Here is a 24,266-nt window from a genome sequence, read left to right as displayed (position 1 = left end):
GAGACAACGAGCGAGGAACCGTCACATCATGAATTAACAATGAGCTCGTGACAAACGGACCGGTGTAGACTACCTGAGTCAGAGGAGGCTGGTGGAGAGAGAGAAGAGAGAAGAAGAAGAAGAAGAAGAAGAAGAAGGAAAAGAAGTGAGCGCTGTGGGAGGGAAGGCGGGCCACCTGTGACGGAGAGGAGCTAGTGCTGAGTGTACTGTGTGTGTCATCCAGTGGGTGTTTGTGTGTTTGAGAGTGTGTGTGCAGGCGTTTAAAGTCCAGTTGGATTATCTTGTGCTCAAGGAAACGTACACGTCCTTCTCTTCGAGGAATTTGTACGTGATTCAGGTAAGACACACTGAACATTACACAACCGCTGCTTAGATACAAGAAAAACCCCTTCACTTGTTGTGAGTTTATATTAATTCTTTCGTTCTGCTGTGGTGCCTTTATGGTGTTTCTGCAATGGTCCTACAGTGATAATTGTGATGTATAATTCTGTGTCGTCGGGTTGTATTTTTAATCTCCCTAAATCTCATTACAACAATTGCCTATGTAATGGTTCTACAGTTTCCTGTGATATTTTTACTATATCCTTCTTTTTTTTTTTTTTAAATGGCCTTATTCAAGTCTTATTGTTGGATATTTGCCTGTGAGCTGTTTACCTGTTTCTCTGTAGCCCAGTCCAGGCAAGTGAAATACATCACCAACTGATAAAGATGTATAAAATTGGTTAATTGCTGCAATGAAAACACCCATTGGCTCATTATGTGCCTTCCTGCTTCACTTTACTGCATCATTGCGTTATAAGTCATCTGGGGCTGCATTGGTGGAGTGACTTTCAATCAGTCAGATATCAACAGGGATGTGGAAGAACTGGGCATCATGCAAAGTAAAGCTGTATTCTGGAATTGGAAACAAATGGGAAGGTGCCATCTGAGTTGCTCTGATTACAGTGAATGAGCAGTAAACACACATTGATGATGCCCAAGGTGCATTGAAGAGCATGATTGATCTGTGAAAGATGGGTAATCAGCCATTTACTGTCCAAGCTGATGGTCTTAACTGTGATCTAATCATTAGGCCTGTAGAGACACCCATGTAAACCTAGTGAACCCACTTATCTGCCTGTTTAGTCTTTAAAAATTCATGACTTTGTTGTATGGTAAGTGGGAAGGAAATGCTCATAAGATATGCAAAAATGTGTCCATTTAACACAAGATAATGTTACTGTTATGTAGAGAGAGTCCTTGATGTTCTCTCATTTATTTCACCCCATTCTTCAAAGGATAGGTTCAGTGGTTTTCAACTCATCCCTTAATCATGTGTTGGTTTTGGTCATTTATAATGGTGCTTTCATAATGACTTCACCGGTGCTTTTAGTTTTGCTATTGTAACTCAATATTCTGCTGAAGCCTTTCATTATCTATGATAAATCTTAATGAAAACAGGAAGCTCACATTAAGACTGTCAGTTATATCAATGAAAGGACCATGATTTCTATTGGGATGTGTTCCCCTGGGTACATCTATTGTTAACTGTTGTTATTTCTGTCTACTTTGTACTTATAACAACTATTTCCTGTCTGTCTGTCCTGGAAGAGATTCTTCCTCTGTTGTTCTTACTGACTACTGACAAAATTGACTCCAGAGGATTTTGTTGTTGTTGTTGTTGTTGTAAACCCTTTCCATACATGCCTGAATTGATTGTATGCCTCTAGTTTTCTTACATTTGATTCATCAGGGTTTTTGAGGGTCTAATCTCTCTAGGTCCTCAAACACCATGAATTTTGGACTTTAGACACTAAACTGTTTCTACATTTGGAGTGTCATTAAAACCCAGAGAGAACCGGCTGCAGACTGGAAAGATTCTGACAGTTGTGTTGAAGTTGTATAATGCACAGTTCTAAATAATGGTAAACAACATTTTAATAATGCACAGACCACGCACTGTTTTTTTTTTTCAGTAACTGTAATGTTAACGGTCGGTTTATAGAGTCCAGTGTTACATTCACAAAGCAACTGTACAAAGTGTGGTACAGTACTAGGAACAAGTAGAGTTCAGTTGACTTTACTTCCCTTTGTGTGTCTGTGTTTTAAAGCAGTCTGTCTCTCAGTTGAAGCACAGCTCAATGGCTTTGACTGTAATCTTTTCTACCATTTGTGACACACACACACACACACACACACACACACACACACACACACACACACACACACACACACACATCCCACTCAAAAAAGAGTTTTGAGTCCTTTGGGACAAATGTTGTCTGTTGATGGAGCTGTCACCACCACAGCACCCCAATCTCTTCTATTCAGGCAGGTATATAGACACTTTATAATTGCCTGATAAAATCCATTTCCCTGAATGAATGTCATGGGACTGAGAGCTGGCAGCGAGATCAGGAGGAAGACAGATTAGAAAGGTTAGGTGGTGAGTGGTGGAGTCACTCTGATTTCCTCTGGGTACACCTCATTTTATTTTCAACATCTCTCTTTCTATATTTTCTCAAAGTTTCGACTGGTGCGCTCAATGGCCAATTAACAATTGAAAGCTTCTGCATTTAGGGGGCCCGGGGTACTCAGAGCAAGTCAGGAGTAATGGATTATAGATGACAGAGAATTAGGAATGTCACAATTACTGGTTCTTCCCTCTGCGCTGCTGGACTTTCACACAGTATTTTACCTCCCTGCTTTCTCTCTATTCTTTCATATTTTCCTCCTCTTTCTGTCACATTCCTTTGAAACATTTCCATCTGAATAGACTCATCTTTCTCCCAGGATTATAAGACCACATCATGACCACTGTGGCTGACTGATTTAGACCCTGACAACACATTTGAATGATCTGGTGGGCATGAGTCAGATAAATGACTTATAAAGAGCCTCTCAGTGCGCCTCCTCTGCCACCTTAAAAAAGTGGGAAAAAGTAATATCTCCCAAACGGCTGCATTTCAGGAACTCATTAAATCAGCCTTGCTTTCACTGTGTGGTTTTAGAGGCCCAGTGTTAAATTTTTCTCCACACCTGGAGACCACATGGTAGTTTTGTACCACATTTTTCTACAAGGCACATACACTTTACATTTCCAAAGCATTAAGGTTGATTTCCAACCTTCTAGCTAATGGTTGAAATTCACTCCAGTGCAGTAGAAACATCCATTTGCAGATTCCTGAGATTCATCACTGTGAAGATTTAGTTGACTTTACTTCTATGTCAAACTTCTGTCAACAACAATATAAAACCTAGAAAAGTTGCACAACCTCACATTTGAGCAGCTGAGGCTCCATGAAAAATGATAAATCAATCAAAATTGATGACAAATTTTCTTTCCGTCAACTAATCAATTCAGCACTCCATGTTTTCACTTCACCTTTCCTGGACATTCATGGGAACTAATTGTTCTTATTGTATTCATGATTTACCTCGCAATTGCATGACTGTGCAGTTTCATTAAAAATGAAGAGGAATAAATGTCCTTTGTGATGTTTTACCTATCCCACCTGGATTTTTTACCAAATCTACTAGAGGTTCCATGTCTTTCTGATGATTTTACTTTATAGGGAAAGCAGCTGAAAGAAGGAAGATTGAAAATTAGTCTAAAATGTAACTTAGTCAATTGAAGTCTTACATAATACTAGTGCGTGGTAAAATGCAATAATATCACAGTGTATACAGCACGTACAGTACTTCTATGAGCCTGGGAATCTTACAGTCGCTACATTCTGTTTAAATCACAGTTAGCAGAGTATCTCTCATATCCACACCTGCATGCTGCTGAATGACCGTAACATTACGCAGCGCTCCAGCCAGCCGTTGTCATGGTGTCAGCCCTGAGGCACTGCTGGGACTTGTGCAGCCACACAAACACTTGTACTAATGGCTCCACTGTCCTGCTCTTTTTTTTTTTTGCATCCATGTGTGTATGTGAATAGATCTGTGTTATTGTGTGTGTATGCGGGTGTGTGTGTGTGTGTGTGTGTGTGTGTGTGTGTGTGTGTGTGTGTGTGTGTGTGCGCGATAGAAGGAACGAGCAGGACGTTCAGTTCTTCAGGGCGCTAGTGGCATGCTTTGTATAATGGGATGCGCTAAAGAGTGTGACTGTTTACATTTGGAACTGGGAAAGCATTTTAAAGACAGCGGTGGAGTTTTTAAAGAGAGACTCTGTGTGTGTGTGTGTTGTGTGTGTGTGTGTGTGTGTGTGTGTGTGTGTGTGTGCGATAGAAGGAACGAGCAGGACGTTCAGTTCTTCAGGGCGCTAGTGGCATGCTTTGTATAATGGGATGCGCTAAAGAGTGTGACTGTTTACACACACTGACACGCACACTCTACTGTTTTCCCACAGAACTGGGAAAGCATTTTAAAGACAGCGGTGGAGTTTTTAAAGAGAGACTCTGTGTGTGTGTGTGTGTGTGTGTGTGTTTGAAAAAGAGACAAAAGGAAAGAGAGTAAGAGAAAGAGAGATGTCACCATTCCCCCAAATAAATTTAGATATGGTTGGTGTGTGCACTTGTGATGGACACACACACACACACACACACACACATAGACACACATCTCTTCCCTCCTCTCCCCATCTCTCCCTTCACTCCTCCAAAAGAGGGTCTTGTTCTGCGGGAACAACATTGGCATTCACATCACAACACACACATCTTAGAGATTATCATATTTCACAGTGTTTCTCCTTCTGGATTTTGCTCGTCTCAGGTACGTCTGCTGTTTGAAACGGTTTCACACCTTATTGATCTGGATTGCTCCACATTGCTGTTAAATCCTCAAGTGTTTGCCCGTGATATCAGCACGTAGCTCTATTTGACAGTCATTGTTTGGTTAATGATATTTTCAGTCATGTGTTTAGACTAGGCAGCTGCTGCTCACACACTACAGACTTAACAACACTGAGAGACAGCCCAGTCTCACAGAACGCCATTGATCTACAACAACAGCCAATATTTTATTGAGCAGATGCACTTTGTGTCTCTTTGTGTCTCTTTCGTATCTCTGTCGTCATCCTGGTGAAATCCTCCACATCAGCTTATTTATGTTTGAGCTCTGCCGTTCAACTTCACCAGCTTCCCTTCTTTTTTAACTTCTCCTCTGACTTTTCGAGGTGTCACTTTTTCAGTTACAGCGCCCACATGCACAGCATTTTGTGTTTCTTCTCGTGTAGACGTGACTTCTAACACTGTTGGTTTTGTGTGTGTTTGTGTTTTATCTTTCCAGGTTTCTTCAGTCCTTTCTACAGCACGGTGAAAGAGGCTGCCTGCTTGCCTGCCAGTGTTTTGTCAGAGCGAGTGGGTGTGTTTGTGTGTGTTTGTGTGTGTGTGTGCATTTGCAGGGGTGTATGCTTGTCGCAAGGTGAAAATGTTTGTGTGAGTGCCTTTGCATGTGTGTATACCCTGGTTGGAGTGTGTTTGTCCCATGAGACGCCCGGCTGAGATGCAGGGAGCTCGATCCCCTGCGCTGCAGCTCCTGCTGCTGAGCTGCTGTGTGTGTACGGCGGCCGGCTACCCGTTTAAAGCTCCCCTGGATCTGGATGTGACTCCGCGCGTCACCGTGTTGAGCAGCGGTAAGCACGGACAAAAACACACAGACGGTTTTGCTCCACATTCTGTTTCTGGCGTAACACATTCCTGTCAAGTGGTTGTAATTTCAAATCTTGCTCTTGAACATTGAACAGTTTTGTAGCTTAACACTTTAAGATGACTTCGAAATCAAATACTGATGAAGTCCTTTACATTCAAACTAACAATTGTTTTGTGGAAGAAGCTGTCAGGTTTTTAAATATAGAGAATATCTCCTTTTGGAAAGAAACTCCTCACATGCTTCCCCTCTCTGTAATGTTGCAGCCACTGTCTTCTGTCTCTTTCTTTATCTAGTTTTCAGTTTCTTTTACTTCCTTCGCTTCCCCTCATTCCTCACTATCTTACTCTCTCCTGACACAGCTCTTTTCTCTTTACCCTCCACTCTCTTTTCACTCCTCTCAATCTTATTTGCCCGACTCTGGTAATTCTCACACCTGCCCCTTCTGTTAACCATGATTTTTTTTTTTTTTAATATAAACTTTGACTATCATTCATTTATCTTGTGTGAGTGTTGGCATGTAGCCTGAGGTGCCACAGAGACTGAGGTAGATGAGTGAAGTGCTTACATTGGGATCCCTGCAGAGCATCCAGGGAGACTGACACCACTGTAGGTAGTTGAGAACCACCGTAACCATGACAACTGTTGTAGTATGGCGCAAGATGGTCGTATACGGTATTTTTCCTTTGTGTGTGTGTGTGTGTGTGTGTGTGTGTGTGTGTGTGTGTGTGTGTGTGTGTGTGTGTGTGTGTGTGTGTGTGTGTGTGTGTGAGAGAGAGAGAGTGTGTGTGGCGGTGTTATCTGATCCTGGACTTTATTTGTTGACTCACAGACGTGTGGAGGAAATTTTCTCACGTCTCCAGTTTGACTTGCAGCCAAATTCACTAATGCGATCTACTTGTAGAGCCACATCCCTCCTCTCCTCTACTCCTTTTCTAAACAGTTGTCTTTCTCACAATGCATCACCTGCTTGCACTCCTTACCCATCTCTTTTTTTACCCAGTCACTCCTCTTGCTGTGAACCTCTCCTGATACCTTTATCTCAGTTTCTGTAACTCATCAGTTAGTGCTGCAACCCACAGATTCTCCTGCACTCATCTCCTTGTCTGCCACCCCATCACTCTCTCATCCACTCCCCCTCCTCTCCCGTCCACAGAGCTTAACTTTGCACTTAAGCTCTGTTTCTCTTCATTAGTTTATGTTTTTCATGGTTGCACTGCCCTCTTTTAATTCCCTTGCCTTGCCTTTACCACTTGTCTTTGTTTCTTAATTTGAGAAAGATACAAACTTGCAACTAATCCATTTAATCTCTGTGTTTCTTAGCAACATAAAGCCAAAGCCTTCAAACCTGTGTTGGGATCTGATATATTACATGCATGCACTTGAGAAAAACACATCTGTGTTCTCTCCTCATTGCAACTTCACTTCCCCTTTAGACTAGGTGAAAAGATTTGCAGGAGGTTGTTAAGGGTCATTAATATGACGAATTCTGGCTAAAAGCCAGCAACACAGAGAGAGCAGGCTGTTAAAAAGAATGAAACCTAGTGTAACATCTAAATACCTTCTCATTAACCTTTTGAAGTATTAAATTTGCCGCACTTTGACATCAGTTCCAGTCAGTAAATTTAAACTTTGTTTATTCTGCTCGGCCCGTTCGCACGTCAGAATATCTGAACTGTGAACAGGCCTGACGCTCGAGTGTGAATTTGTGTGAGAGGCTGTCACGTCACAGTCCAACGCTTGGAGATTCAGCGACTGTGTGTGCATGCATGTGTGTGCGTGTCCCTGAACACTGTGTACTGTGCTGATCAGCTGAGGTCCCTCCAAGTGTTTGCTCAGTAAATATTATCCTCTGGGCTTCTCTTGCGGCCTCTCTCTCTCTTTTTCTTTCCCTATAGAATAAATCAAAGTGTCTTTTCATGCACGATCTTGTAAACCGAGGCTAAATTGTGCCATGGGATTGTCATATATAGTTAATATCACCCAGATGAATCTCCCTCTGCTGCGTCATTCCCTCAGCAAGGTTGTTTTGAGTTACCTGGCACCAGCTGTCAGGCCCTCACCCACACAGAGGATATTGTCTGTCCTAATACTCGGATTACACTGAGGAAACTTAGGCATTGTCTCCATTATAATGCATTGTCATCACCCACAATGAGACACTCAAATCACATAGGAAAAGTTATTGTTCTGAAAATCCCTCAGAGGTAATACTCTTCTTCCTCCTGCTGAGAATGAGGGGGAAAAAAGTAGACACCTGCTCACCCAGGAGCAGTCTGGGATGGGAACTGCCGCCGCTGAAGTGAGCAGAGTGGATTGTGTTTTGCAGCAGCTGATAGGAATCTTAATGACAGCTTACTTGATAACCATGCAGTCTTCAGGGGGAGGTGGGTTGGCTGGGGATATAGAAAGTCTGCTGAGCTTCTGTACTCATCGACAAACATAAAAAGCGGCTCATTTACAGGTTCGTATGGCTTAATTGCTGTCAAAACTCCACCCCGCCCCAGATTATAGTAAAACCTGCTTAGCATTAGTCACATTGGATATTTTAATTGGACATTAAATTACAACTTTGCTGTTATTTTTTTCACAACACTGTTTTATTACAACACCTACGTAGTCTTGCGGAGTTATTGTTGTGGTTATGACATGCCTAAAGGTTGTCTCTGATGTATGTGTGTGTGTTGACAGCGGTGTCCTGATAGATCGCGTGTTTAGAACTTACGTAACACAATGTGATGACTGCAGCAAGCGACTTTATGACATGTTTTGTTAGTGTGTCTGTGTGTGTGCGCACATTGTACAGTGTATTTCTTTGCTGAGTGTTTGTATGACTGAACCTCATTAGTATCTTGTCCTGTCAAACAGATGCTTCCCAATATAGCCTGGAACAGTGGACATGGGGCAGAAACACAAAGCACAGAAACCCACATTAAGTAGAAGTGGATCGCTGAAATCTGATGTTGTGTTGGGCTTCTTTTCATTATCTTCTTCTTCCTCAGCAGAGCTGAGTGGGATAACCATAATCCTGTGGGTTTTATTGTCCATGGTGGAGCTGTAATATCATTTTTGCCAGTGATATATATATATATATCCTGTATAACAGAGAAAAGCAGAAAATCCTTATGTTTGTGATGCTGGAACCAACAAATTTGTGGCATTTATAGCTTCCACAGTTATTAGATAATTAATCAAAACAGGTTAAGCAACAGCTCACTGTCTATCATCAAAGCAATAACTCACTAATCAATTTAAGTACTAAAAATGAGAAAATCAGGAGATAAATGGTCTTAAAGGAAATGTCTGTCCTAAAGCAGCTGTTAAAAAGCAGCTGTTGATGAGGTGTCGCGCCTTCCCATTTTATTACTGTGGATGGAATCGTGAACACAAGCAACTGTGAAGCCATACAAAGAGATTTTCTGTGCATCTACAGTTCAATGACGTTTAATAGCAGAGTTTTCTTTCCCAAGCAGTCCAGAAAAAAATAATCTCATATTTTAAAGTGAGTCCCTCATAATCGAAGAGCAAGGCCGTCGGACCACTTTGTGTTGACGTTCCACAGTCGTACAGCGAGAACTCCATCACAGAAGACGAATAGATTTCTTTTTCTCCCTTTAGTCTCATACTCTCAGGTTTGATTGAAAAAGCTGTTAATGTATGCTGCGCCGTGATGGCAACAGCTTTATGCACATTCAGAGACTATCTAAAGGCTTTGTGGGAGAGATGTTATTGTATACTGATTGCCATCAGTGTGGATTTTTTTTTTCTTTTCTTTTCAAATTATCACATCAAAATCCAGATGACAATAGAACCTGTATGTATTTGGATGTGCACAATACAGTAATCAGTCCAGTGGTGCTATAGAGGATAAATAAGTCAATTCCTGGAGTATTTGAGAGAATATTAAATGTGAAAAGAGGGTGCTTCTCCCTGAAAAAAGGTTATTTATTAACCCACAGTTGTTCCCATAGAGGCTGACCATAATCAATAGCACCAGTGGATGTTCTGTATCTGAGCGAATGCAACAGCAAAAGAGGGTTAAACCAGGTTGTTGTGATCATTTTCGCTCCCGCTGATGTGTGCGTCACAAATTTCACCAGTCCTCCATTGCAGTGATTCAGCCTCTCAAGAGCATGTGTGGTGTATGGATGTCTATGATGTGTTTTTTTTAAGGACATTTGGAACTGTTTTGCATAAACAGATGTAGCAGAAGCTGTCAGGGGGGCTACAAAAGGTCACCTTCATTAACGGCCTCCCCTCTCCTCTCCTCTCCTCTCAGGTCTCCAGGGCTGCAGGCGTTTCCAATCCTCTGCAGTCAACTACAGCACCATGCTGCTGGAGGCTGAAAGCGAGCGTCTCTACGTCGGGGCCCGGGGGGCTGTATTCGCTCTCAATGCCTCTGACATCTCAGCCAGCTCTGCTTTCACTGTGAGTTTCTTTGTTTCTGTGTTGCTGCGTATTCGTGCCTCATCCGCCATATCTTCAATATGTAAGTTTATGCAGCAAGACGCTCCTGTGGTGTAACTGTGAGTTATTGTGTTAAAAATAATGTGACTACACACGCACACACGCACGCACACGCACACACACGCACACACACACACACACACACACACACACACACAAGGGGCTGCAGGGGAATAAATACATTTACCTCAAAATGAAAAATTGTTGCCTCAAAAGGTTGTAGAATGCAAATGAAGCCATGGTACAGTTAATGAGAAAAAAATGGAAAACCATCTACTGTATCTTTTACATATTCAGTATTCATGTTAATATCATCCAGCTATTGAAACAGAAATTGTTCCTAATTAATGCTGCAATTAGCATACTATTTACCGCAACCCAATACTCTCAGTATTTACCCTACTTTTTAAATTAAAACTGTGCCACATGCAAAATTCTAAATGTCTCATTCATCATTTTACACACATTTCTCTAACTTCTGTGGTATCTCTTGAAACTCTGGGAGCTTCTGTATTTCAAATAAATCTTATGGGTTGAACAGTCTTTTCTGCACAGCTGACCCCATACCTTGGTTTGGTTATTATGAGAAGACATTTAGCCCTTTTCCCTTTCGTATCACCAATGTTAAAGTTCTAATCATTACAATTTTCTTCATGTCATACCCAATAATTGATACTATTTATGGCTGGAATTTATTCACCAATCACCATCAAAAGTATCTGCACTCATCAGTTACCTCTCTATACAGTATTTTTTCATAGTGTCCTCTATCACATTTCTCACAGGTAGCTGCCCAGCCCCCAGTGATCAACGTCTCATCTCAAACATAACTCTAATATTAAATAAGTAGAATTGAAATCTTTAGGGTTAAAACTTTTAAATTGTGTACTGTGTCCATTTCCCTAAAGTGTATTGTCAGCAGTGTTGCTGCGATTGAGTCTAGTCCTCAAACTATTGCATGTTGCAGGACGTTCCTTTAAGTAGCAATAGAAGCTGAAAAGCCTCTTCACTTGACATGCTGCTGTGTTTGTTACCTGGTGACAACCTGACAGTAAGCTGTTATGCTAATTATGTTAATACAGCAGTGGTGTCTGTCATAAGGTGTGTGTGTGTGTGTGTGCGTGCGCATAACACTCCCTCGCAACCACTCCTCCGTATTCTGCTGTAAATACAAATGTATTAAATCAACTTTGTGTATTACATAAGAGTAAAAAAACATTCTGCTGTTCAACAACACTGTGAATTCAGATGCTGTGATGGCAAAATTCCTAATAGATGAATTATTAAAACAAAAAAGATATTATCCTCAATTTATCTGCTGTCAGATCTGTGGGATTTTGCAAAAATCTATGCAAGTTAGTGATACGAATCCATCCAACTCTTCGTTTTCTGTTATAGATTGAGTGGGAGGCCTCTCCTGAGCAAAAGCGCCAGTGTCTGCTCAAGGGAAAAGACAATCAGGTAGGCATTTTGTTTTTCTTTCTCCCTCAGTGTTTCTGTTTCATCTTTTTGCGTTTGGTTCTCTCCTGGATTCATAATCGCTCCCTCACTGTAAAATGTTTTTCCTTCTTTCTCTTCCTCTTCCAGACCGAGTGTTTCAACCACATCCGCTTCCTCCAGAGATTCAACTCGACTCATCTCTACATGTGTGGGACTCATGCCTTCAAACCACTCTGTGCATACATAGTACGTCCATGCACAAGAAATCACAGACCTTGCTCTTAAATACATTTGATGCTAAATAAATGTCTTCCTCATAACCTAAATGTTTTGTCCTGTATAGGAAGAGAAGATGTTTGTGATGTCATCTCAGCCTGAGGAGGGCAGAGACAAATGTCCCTACGGCCCGACAACAGGCTACACTGCCCTCATCATAGGTGAGACCCTTCAACAGTTAACAATCATTTCTAGAGCTTCACTCAACAACGGAATGACCCGATACATTGTTTTTTTCTCCAGACGAGCAGATGTATACAGCTTCCCAGTATGAGTTCAGGAGCTTTCCAGATATCCGCCGCAACTCTCCGTCTCCCACACTGAAGACAGAAGATGCCCCCACTCGCTGGTTGAATGGTGAGTTAATCTCCTGGAATGATAAAAGCCCTTTAATGTGTTTGGATAGCAGGGTGGTCCAAGAGGTCAGAGCTTTGGCCCTGTCAACCGGCCAACCCCAGGTTAAGCCTCCATATCAGCAAGCATCTGCAGTACTCAGTGGATCAATAATGCATTATTTTCACTGTCATTAAACCTGCGGCTGATTACTCGACTTATTCTTGAAGCAGTACAGCTTAGTTTTATTTGTATAGACAATCCTGTTTTTAGTCCCAGTTTGCCGCTGTGCTTAAGTACAGCCTCACAGAGCTGCTGGCATGGCTTTAGACTTAGTCTCGTTAATAGATCCCTCCTGAAACTTGGTTTTGGGTAATAACCAAACCTTTCCCCTCATAATGCAGGTCGCCAACCGCTCAGTTAAAGGAGCTATTTGTACGTTTTGCTGTTGCCTATAGCATTAACAGCTGTTTACTTACCAGCCTAGAAGAAACAAGTGCAAGTTCAGCATCAAACTTCATTCCTCTACTCGCCAATAGCTGTCAGTGTTAACTCTTGTCTCTATCACGTCTTCTCTTCTACTGAAGTTAGCATGCTAACCAGCTAGCCCCTGGCCCATCTCATCACTTTTATGATAGCGACTCACTGTAGCCTCCAATCTCCCCTGAAGAAGTAGCGCTACTCAGAGGGCTTGTTATATCCTCTTGTCTTGTAAACACAACAGTGGCTGAAGCTCTTGTCATGTGACAATCACCACCTGCTCCCGGCAGGAAACCACATTCACCGGCAGAGAAAACTTATAAATAGCAATAATAAAGCCAAAATGCACCATTTTCCACTTCTGACTATTTTATGTTTTGGTAAAACGGGTTGAATATTATGAACTGTTTTTGTTAAGGGCAGCTACTATAACCAGTTTCAGGGTGTCAAAGGCTGATGTCAAGCAGCTTACCTAGATAAGACTCCGTCTCTGGATGTAAACTCTCTCAGTGGATAATTACTTGACATTTATTTGTAAAAGACTTTGTTGCTTCACAGTGTGAGTCAGTGCATCTTGTTCTCCCCCGTGCAGAGGCAGACTTTGTGGGCTCTGCACTTGTGAGGGAGAGCTTGGGCACCAGCAGCGGCGATGACGACAAGATCTACTTCTTCTTCACCGAGAGGAGCCAGGAGCAGACGACGACCTACAGCCACAGCAGGGTGGCACGGGTGGCTCGGGTTTGCAAGGTGAGAGCAGATTAAAAAGAGATGCGGGAATGTTTTGCAAGTGGGAGTGAGAGGGAGGGTACTATAATAGATGAAGGGGCTAGATGGGGGAATGCATTGGTAACAAGGACCCAGTGTGATTAGAGGAGCAGACTGTGTAGCTGATGAATGGATTGCAGAGTCGGTGTGTCTCACAGCGAGAGGGATGGATGGCTGCAGGGGAGAGACAGAATGTTTAGCATCCTCTGCTGCCTAAAGTGCGAATGATTTACATTCCCTGCTGCCTAAGAAGGAGTTAAGAATCACGAGAGCCACCTGTACAGTATAATAACCTTGGTGTTTTCTCCTGTGGCACCTAAAAGTGAAGTCAGCTCACCGCTTCTCTCCCTGAAAGTTTGGCAACATATTTACTTTTTTATCCCAATCAAAATGCCTTGTGGCGACATATGTGACATTTTCAATTTGCCACTGGCTGAATACATTTATGAGTGAAAATCAAAGGGCAAGTTGATGTCGGTCATTGGGTTTCCAAAAGAATTGTGGCCTTGAGTCAAGTTTTACCATTGTAAATCTGTCAGAGCATCTTTTTTTGGATTGAGAGTGGGTGTTGAGGTGTGTGTGTGTGTGTGTGTGTGTGTGTGTGTGTGAGAGTGAGTGAGAGAGTGAGACTGTCACCTCCGGTAAGATATTCACTCCACAGTCGGTGCTTTCAACCTCTTGAGGACAAACACACACTCTACAAACCTGTGGATCACAACGGGGTGTTAACAGTATTGAACATACCGTTATTGTTTCCTCTTGCCATCTTTTGCGCTTTTGAGGAGGTTAACTTTCCCATGTGCGCCACGATCAGTCTGTTTTTCTTTTCTTTTACCTAATATGACCCTTTCTACTCGCTCCTCCTCTTTCTCCTCTGTTTCTCCTGTCTCCTCCAGGGGGACCGAGGAGGTCGTTTAACTCTCCAGAAACGGTGGACGTCCTTCCTCAAGGCCAGGCTGATGTGTTCTCTGCCTGAGTACGACTTCCACTTCAACATGCTGCGCAGCGTGTTCGTCATGCCTGGACACACGCCACAGGACACACTGTTCTACGGCATCTTTGGCCTAGAGTGGTGAGTGGGAACTTGTGTGTTGTCAAGACCTCCGGCTGACGGGGGCTTTGAGAATGCAAATGTAAATGAGCGAGACAAAGATGAAAGGCAGCAATCGATATATTGAGACAGTCGAAGAAGACGAGAAGGAACGAGATGAAAGAGAGGGGAGAGACAAAGTGCAAACTTTTTTTTATCCAAACGATGTGAAAAAAAAGAAGTTGGGCGGGGGAGATTTGCAGCAGTTTGAGGACAGAATATTAATTAAAGATGTAAATGTAGATCACTTAAAAGAAGCTGAAGTTGTAATCCCTAAGATTTCAGTCCTGGTTGATTTAGCAGTACCTGTGATTACCATGGTAACAGTAAGAGAATTTAATACTACAGCAAACATTGAGCCGCTACTTTGCCAGAACTACAACACAAGAGCAACTGGTGAAATCTGTTTACAGTGCAACCAAACAAACGCACTCCTCTTCTTCCCTTTCTTCCTTGCAAAAGTAAAAAATGATCCATTGATGACAAACAGGCCAAAAAGGACTGGACACTTTTCCTGTGGCTGCTTTGCAATAAAAGCCAGCCCACTGTAAATGCTTTTAATATGAAGTAGTAGGACATATTTGAATCAGCAGTGTTGTATGGTTATTACAGGAAAAATGTCATTTATAGATAGTAGCAACAACAACTGGTTTAATTTTATGGAAATTTTTCAATTATAACTTTAATGGCCTTTTGTAGAAACTGGGTTGAAACATGTTTCCACGCTTCAGCGAGTCTATTCACTTCAAGGATGCATCAGTTAAAAAGTGAATGTTATGCCAAGGCAAAAATGTTTTGTGTCAGAGAAAGCATAAACAAACAGTGATTATCTTGGGCTGTCTCTTACCTCCCACTCCAACCACACCTCTCTGGAACCACATTGTAGTTCTCTCCTTCTTCCGTCCTAGTCTTCACAGAGATGCACGATTTCCTATCAGCTTCCTACAACCTCTGTCAATGCTCATAACCCCCACCCTCCACTCGTGCGTTTCTCCCATATGTCTCTTTCCATCGTTTCAGCTAGGTGAGCCACTGATCTACTGTACCTCTACCGCTGTCTCTATGGCAACACTGGGTTTACTGCTGTTATTGTTCACGGCTTGTGCTCTGGTCTTTCTCACGTGTGTGTGTGTGTGTGTGTGTGTGTGTGTGTGTGTGTGTGTGTGTGTGTGTGTGTGTGTGTGTGTGTGTGTGTGTGTGTGTTTGTGTGATCTGATGTCTTTAGGAAAAACGTTAAGGCGTCTGCTGTGTGTCGGTTCTCTCTGTCTGAAGTACAAGAGGCCTTTCAGGGACCCTACATGGAGAACCAGGACTCTGACTCTAAGTGGAAGGAATACACTGGAAAGATCCCTGACCCACGACCTGGAACGGTGAACACACACACACACACACACACACACACACACACACACACACACACGCGCGCACAGAGAGGGCACCGCACAAGATGAAACAGAAAAAACCTCTCCTTCTCCTTCAGCCTCCGAGGAAAAGATGGAGGGGAGACGATAGAGAAGATGAGTGGCAGCCTAGAGGATGAGGCTCAAAACACAACCAGCTTATGTCACTGAAACCCATTTCCATGGCGATTAACTCCAGCCCGTAGCTTTGGAGACGGTGGCTTAGTGTGGCAGCCAGGGCCGTGGCATCGTTAGCAGGAGCAGACATTATCCACTGCAGTGTCACTTCAACACTTTGTAGGACTTAATTTTAACTTTGCTATTAAATGAAAAGGAGGAATGGTCAAAGGTTTAAACTTGGGAGCGTGAAAGCCTCTTAGAGGAGTTGGCTCAAGTCATTTGGATGGCATAAAGAGAGAAGGGAAGTTGTTCCCTTAGTCAGGTGCAGAGAGAGCTGAGTCGGCCACATGTCAGCACAAGCTGGCTGCTGGGCTCACACAGGCTCATTGTTGTCTAAGTGAAAAGTCGCGTTTTCCCCAGACACAGTCTTCCCACAGGCTCGCGTTTTCCTCCTGATCCTGTAATGTTCCCTGCAGACCATCTCACTAAGCCTCATGACATCTTCTCTCCCTTCCACTATCTGTTCCTATTTACAGGAACTTTATTAAAAATGAACCAAAAACGTCTCCCTCTTTCTCCTGCAGCCCATATCATGCTGTGATACTTGCTCATCATCCCTCTGCTTGGCTTCTTTTCCTGCAGTGTATAACTGACGCTCTGAGGGCCAAGGGCATAAACGTCTCCACCTCCCTTCCTGATGATGTGCTGAACTTTGTCAGGCGGCATCCTCTGATGTCCCAGCACGTCCAACCCTCAGACAGGCGCCCCCTTTTGTTCAGAAGGACCACAGACTACACACACATGGCTGTACACATGATCCAAGGCTTAGATGGACAAAAATACCATGTATTATACATGGGCACAGGTGTGTATGAATTCATGTCAGGTATTAATTGTCTTGGACTATTTCTTGTCTGAGTGCTGTGACTCAGACAAGAAAGAGTCCTGTTATTGTTGTTGGCTGTTGATTACTAGTCGCATGTATTTGTGGACACATTCTTTTCACTATGGCAGCCCATCATTGTGTCACTGTTTCCATCAAATTCTTATCGGGTTGTTGTATTGTTGTATTCAAGGAGATTTTAGAGTCAGTTGCCAAAAAGCAGTGCTTTGCAAGTTTTCAGAAAATCAAAACCAGGAGAAAAAAAATGCAATATAAACAACATGAATAGGTTTGTTGTATTAAAATGTATTCCACATCTTAGATGCCTGAACCAAGGCAATAAAGGGAATGAACTATATTCAGTCAGTTTCAAGTGTTTGCAAGTTAATTCAGATTGCATACTGATGTGAATAAAAATCAATGACTGCCCAAACAGTAGGAAATCAAGCTAAAACAGAGTGACGTGTTTTGACGGGCCGACAGAAATGCATTCTCCTCTTTGTTGGTTTTACTCAGATGAAGGCTGGTTACACAAAGCTGTAGAGGTCGAGGGTCAACTGCACATTATCGAGGAGCTGCAACTCTTTGAGGAACCACAGCCTGTTAAGAATCTACTGATATCTGCAAAACAGGTAGCGTGTTTGACCACCACACGCACACACACGTGTGAGTAGTCTCCATCCTAGGGTATTTAAATCTTCTTTCTTCCTCCAGATGAGTGTGTATGTGGGCTCTCCATCAGGCGTGGTGCAGCTGCCACTCTCTAACTGCCACAGATACACTTCCTGCTATGACTGCATCTTTGCCAGGGACCCTCACTGTGCCTGGAATGGAGCCCAGTGCGTGAACATAATGTCACACGTGGACAGGTGGGCGCTGTAGGGTGCATGTGTGTGTCTGTGCGAGATTCGATCATGTGATTAAAGTGCTACAGGTGCCCTTTTGCGTGTTTGATTTGATTTGAGTAACCCTCAAGTGTCATGGAGCCCTGTCACAGTGTCAGCTCCCAGAACTGTTGCATAATGTTGGCTGTGATAGTAAACACAGCATGCAGGTGTGTACTTAAAGTGTACTGATTAACCTGTGCAGCAATGCTGACGGAGTAGAAAGCCATTATGTAATGGCATATATGAATAGATCAGAACACAGTGTAAAATAGAAATAGGAAAAACAGCAAATGTTTATTCTTTGCACTAATATTCTTATTATGTTTTCTCCCTCTCCACAGATCTACTTTAATCCAGGACATCCAGCATGGCAGCAGGGGATGTGAGAACACACAAGATGGTACGCATGAATCTCGTCTGCTGCTAGGTGCTACTGCCTAAAAAACAAAGTTTACTTTTAGCACAGTGAATGATGAAAGGAATATTAAAAATAGAGAATGTTAGGAAGGACTCGAACGATGCATAGGTGTCATGAGATGGCACGAAAGCGTCTTTGAAAGTTGATTATGCACACTGTGTTGGCAAAATTCTCTCCTCCCTTCTTTAATCACATTTTTACCATCTCTGGAGAGAAATCTGTTTGATATTCAAGGCAGGCAACTGCCTTCTCTCACTTCACAGTTTCAGGCTGATAAAATGTAGCATCTTCTGCCCCCTCGTTGTTCTCTCGCTGTACAAGGTAATATGATGGCTGGAATTAAGAGATTTGTAATGGGAGTTTATGCTTCATTAACTTTGGACAGCCTTTGATAAATTTAGGAGGTGTTAAGCAATTAACATATAAAATGAGTCAGAGTATAAGTTGTGAGTTTTCTTCTAAACCTCATGTGAAATCAGACTTTCTCACTGTATTAATATGTGTGCCTCAGATGTTGTCCAGCGGAGCCGCTCTGTGCGGGTGGGTGATGATGTGCTGCTACAGTGTGAGCTCAGCTCCAACCTGGCAACCCCCCTCTGGACTCTGGACGGCAGCGAGCTGCAGGGTTACGGCCTCAACTCGGGCTTCAGAACCGGCACAGACGGCCTGCTGGTCATCGAGGCCCGGCAGGACCAGAGTGGGCTGTACACCTGTTACGCTGTTGAGAACAATATCAAGGTCGCCATAGTTACGTACAATGTCACCATCCGCCTGGACCTGCCCCCTCCCCCGCCCGTTGAGCCAACCGAAGAGCCTTATGATCTCTTCGCCACCCCGCCAGCACCCACCGAGCATCCATCCTCCGAGAGGCCCCTGCCACCACCCCCAGCTCCTCTCCTCCCCCACTCAGAGCTGCTCTCCCCCCGGAACATGGAGGCCATGTACCTGTCCCTCATCACCATCCTCGGAGGCCTGTGTGTGGTCCTCACTGTGGTCCTTGTCTATGTGGGCTTCTGCCTGCGTGTGGGCCACAGAGGGAAGTACTCATTACGTGCGGCGGCTGCTGCCTACCCGAACAGTAAGAAGCACAACAGGAACAAGAAACAGCACAGAAGCTCCTCTCACATGGAGCTGAAGACCATCTCAAGCCACTGTAACGGCAACGGCATTTGCAATGGAGTTTCAAAGCAACATAACGGCGACATACAGGACGGAGGCTTCCTGCAGATCGTCCCTGGCGAGGGTCACCCGTCACCCAATAAGGAGCCTCCTCCCCCTGCCCCTCCTCTCCCTCCCACGCCGCAACTTCCCTCTCCAGAGTGCGACTTCCCCAACGGGCTGTCGGCCACGCTGCCCAGCGTCCTGCGGAGGATGAACGGGAACAGCTACGTGCTGCTGAGGCAGAGCGAATCTGAAAGCATGTCACCGCTCTGCTACTCCTTTGCTGAGGAGCTCAACAGGATCTTAGAGAAGAGGAAACACACTCAGCTGCTGCCCAGGCCGGACGAGAGCTCTGTGTAGAGAGATGTAACTCCCCCTGTGGTGGGAGAGCTGCTGTGTTTTTACCCGGTGCTGAAAGTGCCTCTCATATGACTCATTGTTGTTGCGCACTAAAGGAATGAGAGAGTCTTATCTACAGTCTTTACTTATTCCACATTGAGACATCCCTGCTTTTTTGAACCTTTGGGCTTTTTGTCAACCTTAATTCCCAAATTTCCCAACACAGGTTTCCAGTGAAGGACCGAGCATGAAATGGAAAGAAAAATATGATCTACCTCACCTCAATACTGCCCAGACGGACATGTGCAGTCAACCTGTAGTCTGATCCTAGTATCAGGGCTGATATCTGAGTCACAGAAAGAGCTCTGATGCACAATGCTCAGATACACAGACTTCCAAAGAGGAGCAGAGCCCTGTGGGAATATAAATACATGTGAAGACTTCTGCTATGGGGTGGCCATATTTGGCTCCGTTCAAACTGGAGGGCAGCTAGCCAAAGTTTGTTTGCACTGACAAGTGCACAGATGGCCTATGCATTTTTAAAACACAACATTCACACATTTTAAATATTGAGGGAATGGATGTGATGAGCACGGGAATTTGGTTTTCACTGACTTTACAAACACAAAATAACATACAGTAACACTTTACACCAGCCATCCCTGAGAAATGGTGAACTAATCGTTATTTAATATTACTATTAACCAAGATTTGGAGTAAATCATTAGCCAAATTGAAGATTAATTAACTTATTGCATGGTTTTATTATTAATGACATAATGTATGTTATGTAATTATTAATGAGTCACATATTATTTTATAAAAAATAAAATTCAAACAATCATTAATATGGTGGTATCAAAACGTACTGCCACAATAAGCATCAATGTATGAAGAACCCTAATGAAAGTCACAGTTGAGGTTCACTCAATCCATCCTGAATAATTGAAGCCGTTGAAGCTTTATGTCTACAAATAAGACACAACTGGCCATTAAACATGAATTAACATAAACAATGAAGGGTTCATATCATATATGAGATTCATACAATATTAATGAATAAACAAGGAAATAATGTTATTTACCTTTTACATTATTGAAAAAATATTAAATAGTGATTATTTCACCAGATTTTAAAAGAGAACCTGATGAAAATATGACAGTATTATTTTAATGCACTTTACCGGTTTTAAAGCGCTTTTGAAAACTTATTGGACACTACTATGGAATTTGACACTGCAACCAGCGGAGCTTTTTGATTGGCTGTTTCTCAGTGTGAAGCGCTGCAGCGGTGAAGATCATGGTTGCGTCCGCTGGACCTTGTTTGACACAAGCGGATTAGAAGGGAAACATTGATTGTCTCTCAACTGAGCCTGAATCCACTGCTGAGTGACACCGTGCGTGAGACCATAACACAGAATGACTGACTGTGAGGGGCAGGAAAATGTATCCAAGGTGAATAGTTTTTATATCTTACCAACACATCTCCTACACAGGCACTTCGCCAAACAAGCACTTAAAGAAATGGATCATGGAGTTAAGAGTGCTGGAGGAGTGCATCAGTGTTTTAAAGAGTGGATACATACAGAACACTGAAAGCGCACTGTTATCACTGTTACTACTCGCCTTCTAACGGTGTGTTTGTCTGACTGCTGGGTTGTTTATAATTTGTTTCTAAGTTTAGGTTCAGTCATGCCCAAATTAAAACATCTGCTATAGTCTGACTCACTCAGACAAATTAACCGTCTGACACAGAATTCATTCGTGAGAGCAACCCAACCACAGCAGACATTAAAACAGCAAGGCCTCATTTTCTTGTAATCATCGTTGCAGAGGAACTTCATGCCTATGGATTAATATGCAAATTCTTATCTCAGGCTGTAAAATGTTTCAAAATGTCCATCCTAGTTTCTCATAGTCCAAGTTCACGTGTTTAAAGTGGCTTGTTTTGTCCGACCAACAGTCCAAAACTTAAAAGATATTTCATTTACAATGAAATAAAACCAGAGAAAAGCAGAATATCCTCACAAATGAGAAGCTGGAACCAGAGAATATTTGGCATTTTTGCATGAAAAACGACTTAAATTATCTATTGATCATAGTATGGTCATTATCTCATTCCATCTCACACTCCATCTGTTTTATTTACTCTTGCTCTTGTTGCAGCTCACTGTTGTTCTTCTGTCAGAGGGCAGCATTAATTAAACACTCGTCTTATGACACATCTGACCTTATTGCAGAAAGAGGGGGAGAAGAGGCAGCGAGTTAGAGATCTCCCCAGAGATTAAACTACCTAACACTCTCGAGCTCCCAATTATTTTCTCATTCCATCAAAACTCAGGATGTTGTAAATTATTACTATACATCCAAACTCAAGTGTACACCATATGCTTATAGGCACATGAAGCCGAGCAATTCATACATTTCCATACATGATCCTATGGCACGCTTGTGGAATCGGACATGTGATTGAATCTAACCAGCCTGTGATGTCAGAGTTTGAGATGCTGGGCTGTACGTGCTGCTGCAGTCGTTCGCAAAGCACGATGCTTGAAGAGCTAAGCTTTTTCCGCTCAGTGGCACTGATCAAAGACATGAAAGGAGAAGGACGTAGCTGTACACTTCACACGTTAAAAGCCTTCATTAAAGCCCTTTGACCCCATTGCAAACCACAAGACATGGCGAGCACAACAGCAGGGGTTTTAATTGTCAGGTTTTCACTCCATATTCCTGCAAAAATACTTCTAATGAGCGTTGCTAATATGGAAATACTTTGAGCTGTGTCTGAGTCTAGCGCAGGTCATAGTCAGGTCTGATGGTGTGACTGCTTTTAAAGTAACATCCGAAAGCGAGGCTACAATGTAGATACATTGCTGACACCTGTGCCTGAATATTTTTTTTCCCCCCTCACTCCCTCTCTCTCTCTCACTCCCTCTCTCTCTCTCTCCTCTCTCTCTCTCTCTCTCTCTCTCTTTCTCGCTCTCATTTGCAGGTCTGATTAGCACAGGTCAGTTTGAACCTCTCTTAATTTTGTTCCCGGGGACACCCATCTCCCAACTAGCATCAGATGGTAGGACTGGCTGCGAAGATGTTCTTCTAATGAGCAGTGAAATTAGATTCACCATCGTTAGTGGACAGCGACGCCAGAGGAGAAAGAGAGGCTGGATAAGGGCTACGGCATGAGAGTCTCTGCACCTACGGCGCAGCTCTGCTTCCTCACAACTGGAATGAAAAGTGTTGGCTGCAGTGACTCACCGAACAGCGTTTGTTCTTCAGACAGCGGCCCCTTTGTGTGCAGACGGCATCCTCTGTTTGATGCAAACCTGTTAGACCAAAACTCGACGTATATATACGACCTTTTTCTCACACTTGCTGCATGACTTATGTTTCAACACTGCTATTTTTTCTTCAAGTTAAGGAACTAACAAGGATGACTCATCTTGATATTAATGAAAAGTGCCAAGGTTTATGTTTTGCTTTGTAAGCCTATTTTATTGCACAACCAGTAGAAAAGGATTTAAAAAAAAAAAAGAGAGGCATATTTATTTTGTAATTTTGTACATTGTGTTTTGGAACTTATTGTCAATATTGCTGTTTAAGTGCCACTTGTGAGACACCTATCTGTTCAACAGGAGGGTCACAATTTGCCTGTGTTGCACAAAATGTGATAAATAGAAGCAAACTGTAACCAAAAGCATGCGGAGGCTTTACCAGCACCACAGAATTTAATATTTATAACCTATTAATGGGATATACAGTAAAATACACCGATTCAGTTATTCATTATAACCTATTAATTAGGTACCATTCAGCTTTCCTGTCACTGTAATGTCCACATGTTAGTTTTGATCTCTATTTGCATGTTACACCACGCTTGTGCCCACAGCAAATCAAAATTCTTTTACTCTGCTAACACAAAAAATAACAGGGAAGTGGGTTCCTTCACATTTCAGTCATGACTTTAAAATAAAACTTTGTACTTCAACCTCTTCCTCTCCTCATCATTGCTTGTGTATATTTACAGTTTGCCTCTCACATTTCACAACGATAGCTAGATGAAACAAGCTTTTTCCCCCTGTGAAGTTATTGGAGCAGAGCTGTGGCGTGTTATAGGAGGAGGCAGAGCAAGCTGTATCAGGTGGTAAATATTGTCAAACAGTCAGGAAAAAAGGAGGCGTCTGCATTGTTACTGGAAGCAGGCCCGAGTTCCTGCAGCACGGCACAGACTGGTATGGAAAATGTTGCTGGGAGGTTGATGTGCCAGGACTGGTTCAGATCCAACAGGACGGTGTTGACAAAACCCAAACATACAGCAGACGTGCTGTGTCCTGTGGAGGCATTAAAGAAGAAAATGTCACCTCAATCAATGCAGCTTTTTCAAAAGAGCAACCATTCTTACTTTGAATCCGAGCCTTTTGAACTGATCTTTCACAAATGCCACAGTCACTGTACGTAAGACTTACAGATTTTTCCATCATCCACATGACCTTTTCTCATGTTCCTGGGTGACAGGGCAACACCCAGCTTTCAAACAATAACTCGCTGCTTATATTATCAGCAGCACGACAAAACACCCATAAATAGGACAGCCACGCACAGAGAAGCACAGCCAAAGGGTGATTTGTAATAGTGC

The 24,266-nt window shown here is 42.9% G+C and overlaps 1 protein-coding gene across 3 annotated transcripts; it reads left to right on the top strand.

Moving 5' to 3' along the window:
* Nucleotides 1-11: 11 nt before the first annotated feature.
* Nucleotides 12-23,618, top strand: sema4ga (sema domain, immunoglobulin domain (Ig), transmembrane domain (TM) and short cytoplasmic domain, (semaphorin) 4Ga). Of its 3 annotated transcripts, none has more exons than XM_056394739.1 (16): nt 12-337; nt 5,215-5,560; nt 9,854-10,002; nt 11,440-11,502; nt 11,629-11,727; nt 11,825-11,918; nt 12,001-12,114; nt 13,163-13,317; nt 14,232-14,407; nt 15,651-15,795; nt 16,588-16,810; nt 17,345-17,460; nt 17,543-17,697; nt 18,057-18,115; nt 18,645-21,088; nt 22,626-23,618. In XM_056394739.1, the coding sequence occupies exons 2-15, from the start codon at nt 5,413-5,415 to the stop codon at nt 19,652-19,654; spliced, it is 2,706 nt and encodes a 901-aa protein (XP_056250714.1). In that variant the 5' UTR covers nt 12-337; nt 5,215-5,412; the 3' UTR covers nt 19,655-21,088; nt 22,626-23,618. The 3 variants fall into 3 exon arrangements, with proteins under 3 accessions (XP_056250714.1, XP_056250715.1, XP_056250716.1); XM_056394740.1 differs by lacking the exon at nt 12-337 and adding an exon at nt 4,578-4,698; XM_056394741.1 differs by lacking the exon at nt 12-337 and adding an exon at nt 4,933-5,101.
* The last annotated feature ends 648 nt before the right edge of the window (nt 23,619-24,266 follow it).

The sequence above is a fragment of the Seriola aureovittata genome, chromosome 14, assembly GCF_021018895.1.
Source record: "Seriola aureovittata isolate HTS-2021-v1 ecotype China chromosome 14, ASM2101889v1, whole genome shotgun sequence".
NCBI lineage: Eukaryota > Metazoa > Chordata > Actinopteri > Carangiformes > Carangidae > Seriola > Seriola aureovittata.
Note: the sequence above shows the minus strand (reverse complement) of the source record. Positions and strands in the feature narration are given on the sequence as shown.